Consider the following 13,423-nt stretch of genomic DNA (forward strand, 5'->3'; position numbering starts at 1 on the left):
TCTCTCTCACACACATACACACACATGCACACACACTCTCTCTCTCTCCGCGGTGTTTCAGAGAGCGTATGTTGACATTGGCGAGAACCAGCGCGCTGTCAATGTGGTTGCTGCTTTTGGTTTGAAAATCTTTCAACAGATGACAAAATTAATGTTGGCCAACAGCGATTGTTAATTTAATCTATGCTAATGTAGATGATGCAACGTTTCTACCAATTTCCTTTGCTTAATGTTTGTAGCAACGGTAGCTAAAATTGAAATACAAACGCACAGCGGATACGACGACCATTTTAAATTGTAAACGGACAAGCTCGTGGTCACCTGTGGCTGTCAAACTCGAACGAAGTGTGCACACACGTGGTTGAAGTTTTGGCCACCAACGTTGCTATCAATTTTCGTTTCGGTTTCGGTACTGTGCCGGGATAGTACATTTGTTGTTTATGCATTGCTTGTCTTTAATAAGGATTTCTATGAAAATTAAGCATTCCTGCACATTATTGGTAAATGTTCGAAACATTGTTCAAATTCAACACATAAATGAAATGGGGAGATTATGTAAATCCATAAATAGCTGGTTTCCAGGCATACCAGCAGAAAAAGTCCAAAAGGTCATGGTATGTTCCATGAAATATTGATGTTGCTATGATGGCATACTGAAAAAGCTCTACGTGAGAAAATTTAATACAAACCTGTGGCCAGCAGCGGGTTTACAGTGTCGGGGGCCCTAAGCAGTAAGAAGTGTTGAGGCCCCTTTGTACATGATTACTGGGAGGTACTCGGCATCTGTCTTTGATTATGTAACATTTCAACTTAAATTTGGTTGCTGCCGGGGGGGGGGGGGGGGGGGGGGGGTGCTTAGGGTTCGTGTAACGCGGGGCCCTCCTTGCTAATACAGTGCCATATTCTATCAACTGTTATGGATAATGGACTAAAGATTCCGGGGCCCCTCATTGACGGGCCCCCCCGCAATTGCTTACTTTGCTTACCGTTAAATACGCCACTGCCTGTGGCTTACTTACTTACTTACCCGGCGCTAAAACCGCTACAACCGGTCTTAGCGTGCCTCAGGAGTGTCCGAAACCGGTCACGGTCCCGCGCCTTCGTCTGTCAATCCGTTATCCCGGGCTTAATGGCGGACGCCTCTACGCCATCTTGCCACCTCAGTTTGGGCCTACCACGCCTCCTCTGTCCTTGTGGACGGCCAAAAAAGACTTTACGGGCTGGGTCGTCCGTTTCCATGCGTACAACATGGCCAGCCAACCGGAGTCTGGCGAGCTTAATACGCTGTACGACAGTGTGGTTGCCGTACATCTCGTATAGCTCGTCATTATAGCGACTCCTCCATTCTCCTTCCACACATACGGAGCCAAGTATCTTTCTGAGCATCTTTCTCTTCAACGCGGCTAAGAGAGTTTCGTCAGATTTGGACAATGTCCATGCCTTAGATGCGTATGTGAATACCGGTACCGGTATATAGGTACAGTAGGTGACCGCTAACTGAGAGGTAAACAAGCTCCAGTTAACGAACAATGTTCGCTAACTGGAGTGACGTTTCTATGGATTGATTGTTTTGATTGGCGTTGTCTGGAATAAACATACCAAACTTTTTTTTTCATTTATGTTGATATAAAGTATAATAATTCGTGTAATAACAAAAAATAATAGCAAACGTAGGCAAGTGACCCTAAATTTGTTTGAAAAATGCACATTTGCGACAAATTTCTCTTCATGAGATTCCGGATGTTTCATGTTTTGACGTTTAAGTGTTCGTTAACTGAGAGTCACTCCAGTTAGCGAACCTCCAGTTAAAAAGCACTCCAGTTAAAACACATCCAGTTAGCGGTCACCTACTGTACTATATAGTCACAGCTTCGTTCGTCGCGACAGGTTCTTTGAGGTGAACTGATTTTTCAGGCGCGCAACTCAGCTATCATTCTATTGTCGTTGCTGACATTTGACCCAAGATAGGCGAATTCTGGGACGACTTCAAAAGTGCGTTCACCTATCAGTACGTAACGCCTACGTAGGTTTGTATTATTTATTGGTAGGGCCGCTGATGTTGCCACCATCAGTTTGGTCTTTGCTTTTTATCCGTCAATCCGAGGTTCCCTGCCGCCTGCTCGATCCCTGGGTGGCTTCGGCCGCAGAGCCGAGAGCCGCAGACCTATGATGCCTATATCATCAGCGTATGCCATTATCTGGATTGACTTATAGAAGATAGTTCCCGTAGCCTCCACCCCCGAGTAACCTGTGGCTTACTAATTGCTTTAATTCAATTGTCCACGTTCAGTCCACGTACTTACCCGTTGGGTTCATTACCACAAACATAAACACGCTTACATTTTCTGTTTCATTTATTTGTCGTTATTTGTTTTGTATTCTTTTTTGTTTGTTTGTTTGTTTGCTTGTCTTAACAAATTATTGATTTGTTTCGCTCCGGACAGCATGTTGCGTCCTATTTGTCGACGGTTTTTGTAACCGATTCATCCTACCACACATTCTTCCGCACTTATCTCACCTTCCCATCATACTTGCCTGCTGTTTTCCTTTGCATCATCATCAACCGTTTCCTGCTTCTGTGTTTATGCATCGATATTAATATATATGTTCATATATATATATTTATACGTATTACACTTAAACTCTAATGTGTGTTTCATTTCTGTTACTTTCACTTTGAAATTTTTATACTCATAATTCATATTTCATGTTTTCACTTGGTTTTCCGCCTCTGGATGTATCTGGTAGTCCGTGTGATTGAGTGAGAGTATGGGTGGTGTGTGGGTTTTGTTTCTTCTTTGAATGATTCGATACTATATCTGGAAGTTGTTTGTTTTTTGCCCCGGGTCTGTGGAAGGGCATTCAAAACATAACGTTAATTTTGTCGATTGTGAGGACCAGCTCCAACACGGACACTAATGCCACGGGCTCTGAAATTTGTTGCAGTGCACAGCAACATCACAACTAAAAGAAAAGCAATCAAACGAGCTTTTTCATGATTAAAGTCATCCATATACACAACACACAGTCAGGCAAGATTAGATCACCAATTACCGTGCCTTCCAAAGCACCAAATGAACGCAAACACACTTCACTTGATTAATTACACACGTGTATGAAACGAAAGGTTTCATGCCTTCATGTAAAGCTTTGCACCTAGCCAAAGCTAGTAAACGACAGAATTATTGAAAAAATGTGCTACTTCAAATAGTGTCACAAAATCAAAGATCGCACTTTACCCAACGTTAAAAGATGCGCTCTATTTGCCTGTCGCATAACGAGCGTTGTGTGTTGCGTCGTGTATGTGTGTTTGTTGGTTTTGTGTCTTTCTGTGAGATTTGTGATGCATCGCACCCTTTTTGCTACAAATATCTTTTTGGCTCACCAAAATGCCTTTTAATGCTTGATTATGGTTATGGTTTAGTTTATGCTTTTATTTGTTTTTTTCCTTCCCCTTCCATAGCCAAGTAGTCGTTATCGAACACATTTGCTTGCTTTTTTGTTTATATTTTGCATTCGCCATTCAGGAGAGTAATGGGGGTTCTGTATTTATGTTTAGACAATATCTGTTTTGAATTTTTTTCGTATCTTACACATCGCTTTGCATTTGCTTTTCACTCCTGATTTAGTGTGTTCCTCGAGTCCTTCGTGTCGTCCGATAAATTGCTTCACGTTCAACTACTCTTGGCTTCACCCAACCCATCATTACAACACGAGTGGCTCGTATCTGTCTCGTGGCCAGACTTCGTCTAAAACGCATTAACTCTCACTCCAACTGTTAAAGACTTGTTTATTTCGGTTTGACATTTTCATATTCATTAACTCTCTCTTCCTCTCTCTTTCCTTCTCCCGTTTCCTCTATATCTCTCTCGCCCTTCTTTCTTCTCTCTACTCTCTCACTCTCTCTCTACCTCACTCTCTGAGACGATGGATATAGCTTTGTTATCAAAATGTGTATCTTCATGCGTTCTCTACCATTTGCATTGTTGTCTCGTTGTGTTTATTTTCCTTTTCTATTTTGCTCCCCCCATTTGCTGCCATTTTATAACTTCCTCATCGGGTTTGCATAACAGCATCCCACCACCATTCACTCTTTTGCTACGTGTTTGATCAAATTAAACACTTACGCGTTTTTTCCACGTGCCGATGTGAATAGATCACACCTGTCGAAAAAGTGAAGAAGTTTACGTAGCAGTACGATTCCAAATTCCACTATTGGTAAAGGGATTCTAAATGTAAACACCGATTCTTCATCCTGTTTTGTCGATGCTTCGTGCATCCGAATGGCGCATCCTTTTGGGATTTTTAATAATACGTTCGCACCGAGGATGATCTCAAAACTCTGCAACCGTCTGCACCAGTTGCATGCGCAGGATATGTACAATGTAATGATTTCGTTTCTTGCTTTCTGGTACTGGTTGGTTGTGTTAGCGTTAGTAGTAATAGCAGCAGCAGTAGCAGTAGTGTTCTTAGCAGCACCGCAGTATTATTTTAGCAGACGTTGCACGGTTTTGCTTCCGTCCATGTTTGCACAAAGAATTTATAAGCATAGGTTTGTTTTATATTATGCAGCGTGTTATGTACGACTTGTAATACCAATTACACTCCACTCGAGTGTTTTCGCGCACAAAATGCACCTGGTTTCCTGTGATACACGCATATACCTATAGTTTTGTCGTTAATTGTGAACTGAACTAGTTCCTGAATCCCAATCGCCGTTACCACGTGGTCTTTTAATAATCACTGGTATGGATGTTGTTTTGTGATGGTACTGCTTCTGCTACTGCTGCTGCTGCTGCTCTTATCTGTACTCAAAGTTTATCGGAGCTTGTCCGTTGCCTATTGCTAAAACTCACATTAAGCTGCAATTACTGCCGGTTTCTGCTCAATTTGATGAGCATAACCAAGCTGGTTAGCTTTTGCTTTCCTTCCTACAACGGTGCGTGAAGCTTCCGCGTACAACGGCTCTAGTACTACGCTCTGTTCTCTCATTCCTAGTGGATCGCTCTTGCCTTGCCACCGTCGTCGAAATTTGTTGAATTTTTTCACCTATCCGGTTCTGTCTGCCTCCAAATACCAACGACGCCCAGCTACAACGTTCACTTTTCCCAATGTCGCACAGTCGAATTGTTATTTTTTTCCTTCTTTTTGCAAAATGTGTCCCCCCTCTTACATACATTTCATGCTTGCATTTCCTCCTTGTCGGTAACATTCTACTAACGTCATCAACTTTATCACAGTATGATTATTCTCATTTATGTTTTTGTTTTCTCTTCAAAACAAGCTTTTCCTTACTTTTTTTTTGTTTTGTTTCCAATTTTAGATGTTTTTTTTCCGTCTGCTGTCCCTACCGTTGTTTAGTATGGGGATATTTTGTCTTGTGATAACACCACTTTTCCTTTTGCTGCACACTTGCAATGCAATCTTTCTCGTTTTATGTCTGTGTATGTAATTGCGAATAATTTTAACCGACCGATTGGCGAAAATAGTAAAACATTTTGCGTCGCAATTTTTAAGAAGCTACTGATTACACACACACGCGCGCACCTTCAATCATTAGATCGTGTGTGTCGTCGTTGGGGCCCACCGTTCATCGAGAATGTGCGGTTTCGCTGCGTGTAATAGTACAATATGGCTGCCGCGTGCAATCATCACAGGGCTTATCATGACTGCAAATAACAGTTACAGTATGTGCGAAACCAAGCTGAGATAGTCCCGTGAGTGGCATTTCCTTCTCAGAGGGGGAAATTGTCTTTGCGTGGATGTTTGTCTACTAACTTCAACCTGTTGTAAGTAGTCGTCTAGAGTGGTTGGGTGTTTAAAATATTCATCTTCATGTTACCGGGAATTCTACCTTGCATGTAAGCTTAGGAGCAAATTAGTCTGATTGTGATGATCGTCGAGGTTTCAATTGGCATCGGTCGGAATTATGAAGGAAATGTTGCAATCCTGGAATCTCTTTGTCGAACCGATTTCTTGTTTTTTTTTGTGTTATGTAAACTGGTGGGAAATACTAATACAGTGCCGCACTAGTAACCATGCTAGCAACTGGCTCTGCCGCGTACTTTTTAACAAGAATGTGTCCCGAAAGGGCGGCTTCTACAAGAACGAGTAGTTTTACAGCGAAACCCGCCGGAGCAAACATTGTCCTCCAAGGCAAAAGCTCCAAGGACAAATGTTGGTGCTGCACAGCAAGAACCGTTTGCGCTGCTCTCTCTGCCCCAGGAAGCGATCCTTGTTCACAACTTAATCGAAGCGTTGAGTTATCGGCCCTACCATAAACAACAAACCAAAGCGTGTTGCGCGCGGTGCCACACTCAGATGTACACGGTCTGACGTTGGATGGAAGTAATTTCTAATGAGAAATGTAAAACGTAATGAATGGCAAATTGCTTGCACTGTTTGGCCTTCCTTCCTTGCAGTTGTCATGGCCTATGAAACCTGAAACGGGCAACGAAACATTAGGACCGAGGAAACTAGCGGGAACGAGGCTGGCTAGAGAGTTAAACGTACCTGGTAAGATGTCGACTACCTTCGTGCACGGCCATTTCGGAGCTCTTGAACTCGTTCAATTCCTTGCGGATGGCGGCCTTGTCTTTCGGCGTCAAGCGTGTCCACGGTTTGTCCGCCCGCCGGTCGTAGTCGTGCGCCTGCGTCACCTCAATGTAATCGTTGAAACGAATAATTTTCTTCTCCTTCAGCTCGTCGACCGTCGGCCGGAAGCTGAGCTTCCGCAGTAGATAGCGTTTCTTTTCCTCCTTTTGCTTTTTCTCTTCCGCCGGCGATTGTGCTGAGGAGTACGGATATGTCAGCATGATCAGTTAAGCGCGACGCTCTTGGGGCGCGACGCTCCCGACCGAATGATTGCAAATTCACTTACTTTTGAGAATGTTCCGCTCGACAAGCTCCTCGGCGGTGGGGCGCATTGACAGCCGGCGGATTAGGCGCGCACCGATCGCTTCCTTCGATTCCTGCTTCTCGTTGTCCGACTGCAGCTGTAGGATGTTCCGGTTGATCAGTTCCTGCCGGTCGGGCCTTAGTGCCAGCTTGATGGAAAGACTTTCCTTGCGCGCGATTTTCGCCGCCCGGTCCGCATCCTCGTCCCGGTAGTGGATCGGCCCGTCCGACTGGTCACAGTCATCGCCGGTCTCGCGGATCACAAACGGGCGAGCGTTTTCCTTGTTTTCCATCGTGCTCGGTAGGCCTATTTGGAAACGCATCGGTCGCGAACTGCCGATGAGCAATGACGTAGGCGTTGGGAAGTGAAAAGAGATTTGTTAGTATGTTCTTTACAAAGTTCGAGAGCGATCGAAAACGAAATGGAGGAATGGAATAGTGTGACTCTTCATTGCTGTCGATGGCAAAAAGATATGACACTTAGGTTATTGGGTGGTTTCAAGGACGGTACATTAAGATAATAACGTTACGAAAACAACAGGCATACAAACAAAACAAACCGAAGATGAAGTTTATTATCGTATGAAATCAAACCATATTGTGTGTTATCATAAACGGAATTGATATTATGGAACAATTAAAAAGTAAACTCAACCAAACAAAATGTGCAGCAGGGTAGAATCCGTACCGCAAAGAATGTAGTTATTATTTGATTATTTCAGTGTATTAATATTTAGCAAAAAGCGCATGCATTTCACCGTGGTATAATGAGCCTTTCGTTATACATTAATATTATTTTGAATATAGAATACAACCACTGACTGTTTTTACATTATAACAAGATATGAACTCTAGTATTTTACATATCTTTTAATTCCTCGTTTTGACACAGTCTCCACGAAGAATAACAATAATTAATGAATCGTGAAACATACGGCATCCACATTTCATTTACGGCAGTATGATTGATTCTGCGCTAGACAAAAGACAACTTTCGCACAAAACAATACATTTCCGTGGTCTGCGACTGCCAGCAAAAGACAACCTCTTACAACTCACGAGAGATATGTGTCTTGAACAATTTGTGCCAGCGCAAAGGAATTCCCCAAACCCCGGGTGGAGTTTAAACGATTCCCTTTTCTCCAAAATGCAAACGTATATGGCAGTGAAAGGAACAACGCTTGTCGGGGGCATTGCGAATTGTTCCATCGGGGTGACAACTCTGTGTGTGTGTGTGTGTGTGTTGCGATACCAAGTGGATCATACACAAATCTAGAGGAAGTGTGGCTGCTGGGACTGTTTCTCGTTAAGCTGAATTTTGACATACTTTGACCACCCCGGGGGCCCCGCGCATCCGATCCAATGTTTCACTGATAAATGTTGCTTCCGATGTACCACTAGCGGGAGTGTACAATTGAAGTCGCCGTCAGTATGGCGCACACAACTCCCATGGGCCGCGTTGCTGCGAAAGTTTCAAGCACCGGCACCAGCGTTTGGCTGGAGATTCCATGTTCTGTTCGAGATGTCAAAACATTCCACCCAGTCAGTTTCAGTGCAAAGGGGATGAAGCAGTGGGTTGCGGTGGGGTTGCGTAAAAACGTGAGAAGACATTATCATTATAATGGAATAATTTATCATATTCTTGCACAAATAATAGTGGTTTTGTCGTTTCCATTTAGCTCGTACCATCATCCGGCTAATGGTATCCCGAACCGGGCGGTGAGTGTGGAATTTTGCTGGTATGTTTATACCCTTCCTAAACGATTCTACTGCCAAACGCCCGCAGTCGACGAACCGGAACAGGAAATGGGAAGAAAAAGCTAACCGTTTTTAATGCAGACCGTCGACGGGTAACGATTTCACCCAAAACGGCGTAACACGGCTGCAACGCTTTGCTGCACCGCTAGCACAGGGGTTTGGTGGGCACTATTGGGCCAAGAACTACGGGGAAGTGCATGGCCCGGCTGCATCCGGAAAGCGTGCAAGGCAGTGCAAGCAGTGAACATTAATTTACATGCTCTGCGAGATATGCTACCACTGTAGACTCGGTGCACGAGACACGGTATAACACCACCGGCACGCTCTAATATACCCTATGCCATTGCGCTAGAGAGAAGGACGTGTTCGTAAGCATTTTGTGTTTTTATTCCACACCGGGCAGTGTTTGGGGTAGTTTGTTGAGATTAATTATTCAAATTTTAATCCGTCCGGGCTTTGGTGAGGTGTGGGGAGCGGGAGGAATGTTATGAGAAATTGGTGAGCTTTCAAACTCCCGAGGGTACTTCAGAATCGGGACGATGGAAGTAGTACAGTGTAGCACGATAGGCGAACTTTCCATCCTCAATTAATTGTAGTAATAGAGTTTTGTAGTACACGGATACAGAACCGTTGTTTGATGTTTTGCAGATTTGCGATGCATTAAGTTGATCGGGGAGAGAAATAAATTATGTTTGGCTACATTGTGCAGACTGTCAGGAGAGATAGTGGTTATTTTATATCGGATATTTACGGTTGAATTTTGCATAGGCTTTAAAGCGTACTGTTTAAAGAGCAAACATTCAAACGGAATTAATCATTGTCAACTACTGCAAAGCAAACAAAAATGTCATTTTAATTTGGAACCGTTGAAACCGTAGGAAAGACCACAAAAGGATTTCCAAAGCTCGATGTTGGGGTGGGTACATGAATGGTAAGAAAAAGAAGACCCTTCGAAGAAACGATCTTATGTAAACTAAAGCCCGGACACGGCCACCAAACATTAGACCATGGTAACGATGTAATATCTGACAGGTTCTTAACGTCACGTGTCTGTTACGGTGACATAATCGCGTTCCGTTCGTCTTTAACGAAGATGCAATCAACTTGTTTATTAGCCGAGTCGTCTGGCGAGGAGCACACACACACACACATACAATAACCAAGGAAAGGTACTACTAACGACAAAAGGGGAAAAAAGATTTTTGGAAACCAAACATAATGGAGCACGTACTAGCACTATATACAAGAGTAGACAGTACTAAGCAATTCCGAGCTCAGAAAACGAACCGTGGGTAAGACCACAGACGAAACAGTAAAACCAATCTGTGCATCCTTACAACACCGTACGATATACGTTAGCTTCGCCTAGACCACCGTTGCGATCTTATTGATGGTGTCTTTAGCTGCTGGGTTTTTATTAGTTTGTCGATCCAATGTACGTTCTAGGGTTAGCGAGTTTGTGTGCTGGGCAGATGTGCAATGTACATATCTCGTAGCGACTTTTGATGGATGGCACACGTTTGGGGTGCGGGTTTAATTAAATGGTTTGCTGCTTTCCAGTGGTGGAGTAACGTACGTCCTAAGTTTTGGGTGTGTAGTGATGACACAAATAGTTTCTCAATCAATTGTGTAGTGGTTTTTGCTTAGTAATCAGCAGTGAGGTAGGGTTGTGAAGACTTCAACAACTTTATCAACTTCACTGAGCCCCAACGTAAGCTATACGACTCCAACGACATCTACCCTTTATGATGCGAGACTAGCTAGAACCGGAACCTTCCGGGAAATATCCCTTGATTGGTCCCGGAGAGCTCTTCAAAGTACTTAGAAAATTCGCTAATTTGTAAGTCTGCAGAACACAAACGATTAGCATAGCAAAAAGGTACCGTTTGACTTTGGGTGTGTGTGTGTGTGTTTCGTACACGTTCCTAACAGGTTTTAATGTCGTAGAACGTTTGCCGAAAGATATCAACACTTTGCGCCATGTAGGTGTTTTGGGTGTTTGGTGTTTTGGGACATGGTTTCCTTGCTGCTCGAAAAGATTTATGTGTCCCCCGCGCAGTTTGAAATCCCTAGGAGAAATAAACAAGAAAAACGCCCTTTTACGTGATGCGGAAACTATCGGGGCGGCTGCCTGTGCCAAATATAGATGCAAGTGGAAAATTTCAACTGTTTGCTTCATTTTTTGATTCCATTGAAGTACTAAAAAATAATGCACCCCCCCCTCTTTCAAGGTCACCACCACCATTGGTTGAGAATAACAAATAACCAAATGCAGAAGTCAAACAAAGTCCGCGCACGTGATTCTATTTTCGAATGATAATTTTTCCGCACCAGACGCGTATCATTAACGCGCGCAGACGGGAACGCTATAGTGCGGGACGTTGTTCTTCTTCGAGCATAAATCATAAATCATTCAGCTTACTGACCGTACCTGACAAAGACGTGCGATAGCGGAAGAACATCCCATGGAAAGATCTAGTGGCGTACACACTGCCCAATTATTTTTCATCTACCACAACGGTCGATAAGCTTTAGGACCAGAAAAAATGGCGTGTTTTCTTGTCTCAGTCATGCTGTCTTTACTTTCCAGCATCGAAAGAAAGCTTGTTTTCGGGATTGGAACCGACTTCCTGCCAAAGGTTCGTAGTTAATTAAAAGTCTTATAAAAGGATATTAAGGTTTTCCTTCGTTGTTTTAGCATTAGAATTTTATCATAATAACTCAGCTGTTAATATGGAAAAGTTCTCCGCGCCTAATATTTAAATTAGTCGCCCAAGACTGATGGTGAGTTACTATACATGAGTTACATTCCTTTTACATTTTTATTTTCTATAATTCCAAAAATAAATAATGCTTATTTCCTTAGCCGGAAGTGATACGCACTAACATAGCTAAGTTTACAGCTGCCTACTTCAGAGTGGACTGTACACAATCATAAACAACATCCAAACGGTAAAGGGTTCACATAATACTCCATCATAAAGAGCATCTGACCCGGAAGATCATTTCTTTTATTTGAGGGTGCCACACGTAAACACTTGAAATTTGTTACACCTTGAATTTGTCGTTCCATGATGGGTGAAGAACACACAGAGCCAGCACACTATCGCTGGGTTGGTGCTATTATTTCCAAACAAAGCAGCACTAAACTCTCACAACCGGGAGCAGCTACCTTTTCTAAATCATAACCCATAAAAGCGCCACGAATGCTCATCCTTTAGGGACAGCAGGTTCGGGACAACTAACGAGTGATGTTGAAAAAGATGTAAGGTATAGTAGCAGCAACAGCAACAAGGATAAGAAAATACAGTTTGTCCACAAAACGACAACGGTCGGGATCGGCGTGGGTTGGGAAAAGTTTTACCGGCTTGTAAAATGGACAGCGAGAATGGAGAAGTTGAATGAATCCTTTTAAATATTAAAATCTAAAACCACGATCCCACGTCGGATGTGTACGCGGTGGGGTGAAACTTTCCCAGACACACAATCCCGCCGTGGGAACCCTCATGAGTCCGGAAAATTCTACCCGCAAAAGCGGCACAATGAAGGGTTTTGTAAAAATTAATTCGAGTGATTTGTAATACGTCTAACCGGTGGGTGCTTGTCGTTCTCGGAAAAGTTTTCCGCCAGCAACCAATTTTCTGAATGTCTTAAGCTGTACATAGTCTGTGTCGTGTTTCGTTTAACACAATTTTAGCCGTTGTTTTCATGAAACATATAACATTGCTCCAGTCGGCTTCTGTTAAGAGAGCCGAGCGTTTATTTCTTGACACATCTTGGCCTTCATGCTAGTAAAGTAGTAAATGTTACCGAAATCAAACAAGAGACCGTATTCGTTACACAAAGCAAATAAGAGAAAGAATCTCACGAACCACGAAGGACAACGGTACAGCTTAACTGATGCTGTGTATCAGTCATGTGTGCCTGTTCGGACTTTTCTGGGCAACGTCCTGCCATCATTTCCGTTTTGGCAATCAACCAGACGGACGCCAACGACCGCTTGGTAAGCTGCTACGGATTAAAAGATTCTGAAGGGAATCACTACTTTTCTCAATGCGGCGGTGGTGCGTTTTTTTTCGCTCTGCGGCTGTGCAGTAGCGTAAGAAATAATGTTACAGCGTCTCCGTAGTGCAAACAGTGTACCAGTGAGCGTAAACATACAATGCACATAAATCGTCTACCATTGCCAGAGGACCCGTGGCTTGGAAAGGCTGCTGATAGCATTTCAATTAGTTCATAAATGGCAGCGGCATAAAACTGCACGTCCTATTGTCTTGTGATGCGTGGCTGCACAGCGCTATTTAACGACTCATGCTGGTTAATGTGACACCACAGTGCACCAAGGACACGCAAGGCCGTCGGAGAGGTGCCGCCATGTGCAGTGTGGAGCAAACTAAAAGCTGCAATTGGCAGGGAGCAATGGCAAGCATGAATGCTAATCCAATTAATACTACGGAAGCTGTACGTGCCACGCAAGTAAAAAATAGCAGCACGTGACGGAAAGCGCAAATGATTACAGCCAAAACAGGGAGAGCACACGCATCTACAGCACGGGGCGGTAAAAGTGGCGTGAAATTTCACATTACAAAGTATGGTGTGTGTATGGTTGGGAAAATGACGATTTCCATGCAATAGATTCGTGGGAGATGGATCAGTGTGGCATAGTACTGTGGTGTGTACAGTGCTGCATCGTTCAGCGGCATCACATTGTTAACGAAATGCTTGCAAAAGGAACAAATAGTGTGTGTGTTGCGTTCAACTGCATGAA

At 43.5% G+C, this 13,423-nt stretch overlaps 1 protein-coding gene across 6 annotated transcripts in view; it reads right to left on the reverse strand.

The window, feature by feature from the left end:
• Positions 1–2,336: 2,336 nt before the first annotated feature.
• LOC120949413 (AF4/FMR2 family member lilli) overlaps positions 2,337–13,423 on the reverse strand; it is a 138,204-nt gene continuing 127,117 nt past the window's right edge. For all 6 annotated transcript variants that reach the window (XM_049606828.1, XM_049606831.1, XM_049606830.1 and 3 more), the window contains 3 exons: positions 6,881–7,230; positions 6,514–6,790; positions 2,337–6,441 (listed from right to left, as the gene is read on the reverse strand). In XM_049606828.1, the coding sequence (XP_049462785.1) occupies positions 6,426–6,441; positions 6,514–6,790; positions 6,881–7,230 (643 nt within the window). In that variant the 3' untranslated portion in view covers positions 2,337–6,425. The remainder of the gene's footprint in view (positions 6,442–6,513; positions 6,791–6,880; positions 7,231–13,423) is intronic.

The sequence above is a fragment of the Anopheles coluzzii genome, chromosome 2 (assembly GCF_943734685.1).
Source record: "Anopheles coluzzii chromosome 2, AcolN3, whole genome shotgun sequence".
NCBI classification, from domain to species: domain Eukaryota; kingdom Metazoa; phylum Arthropoda; class Insecta; order Diptera; family Culicidae; genus Anopheles; species Anopheles coluzzii.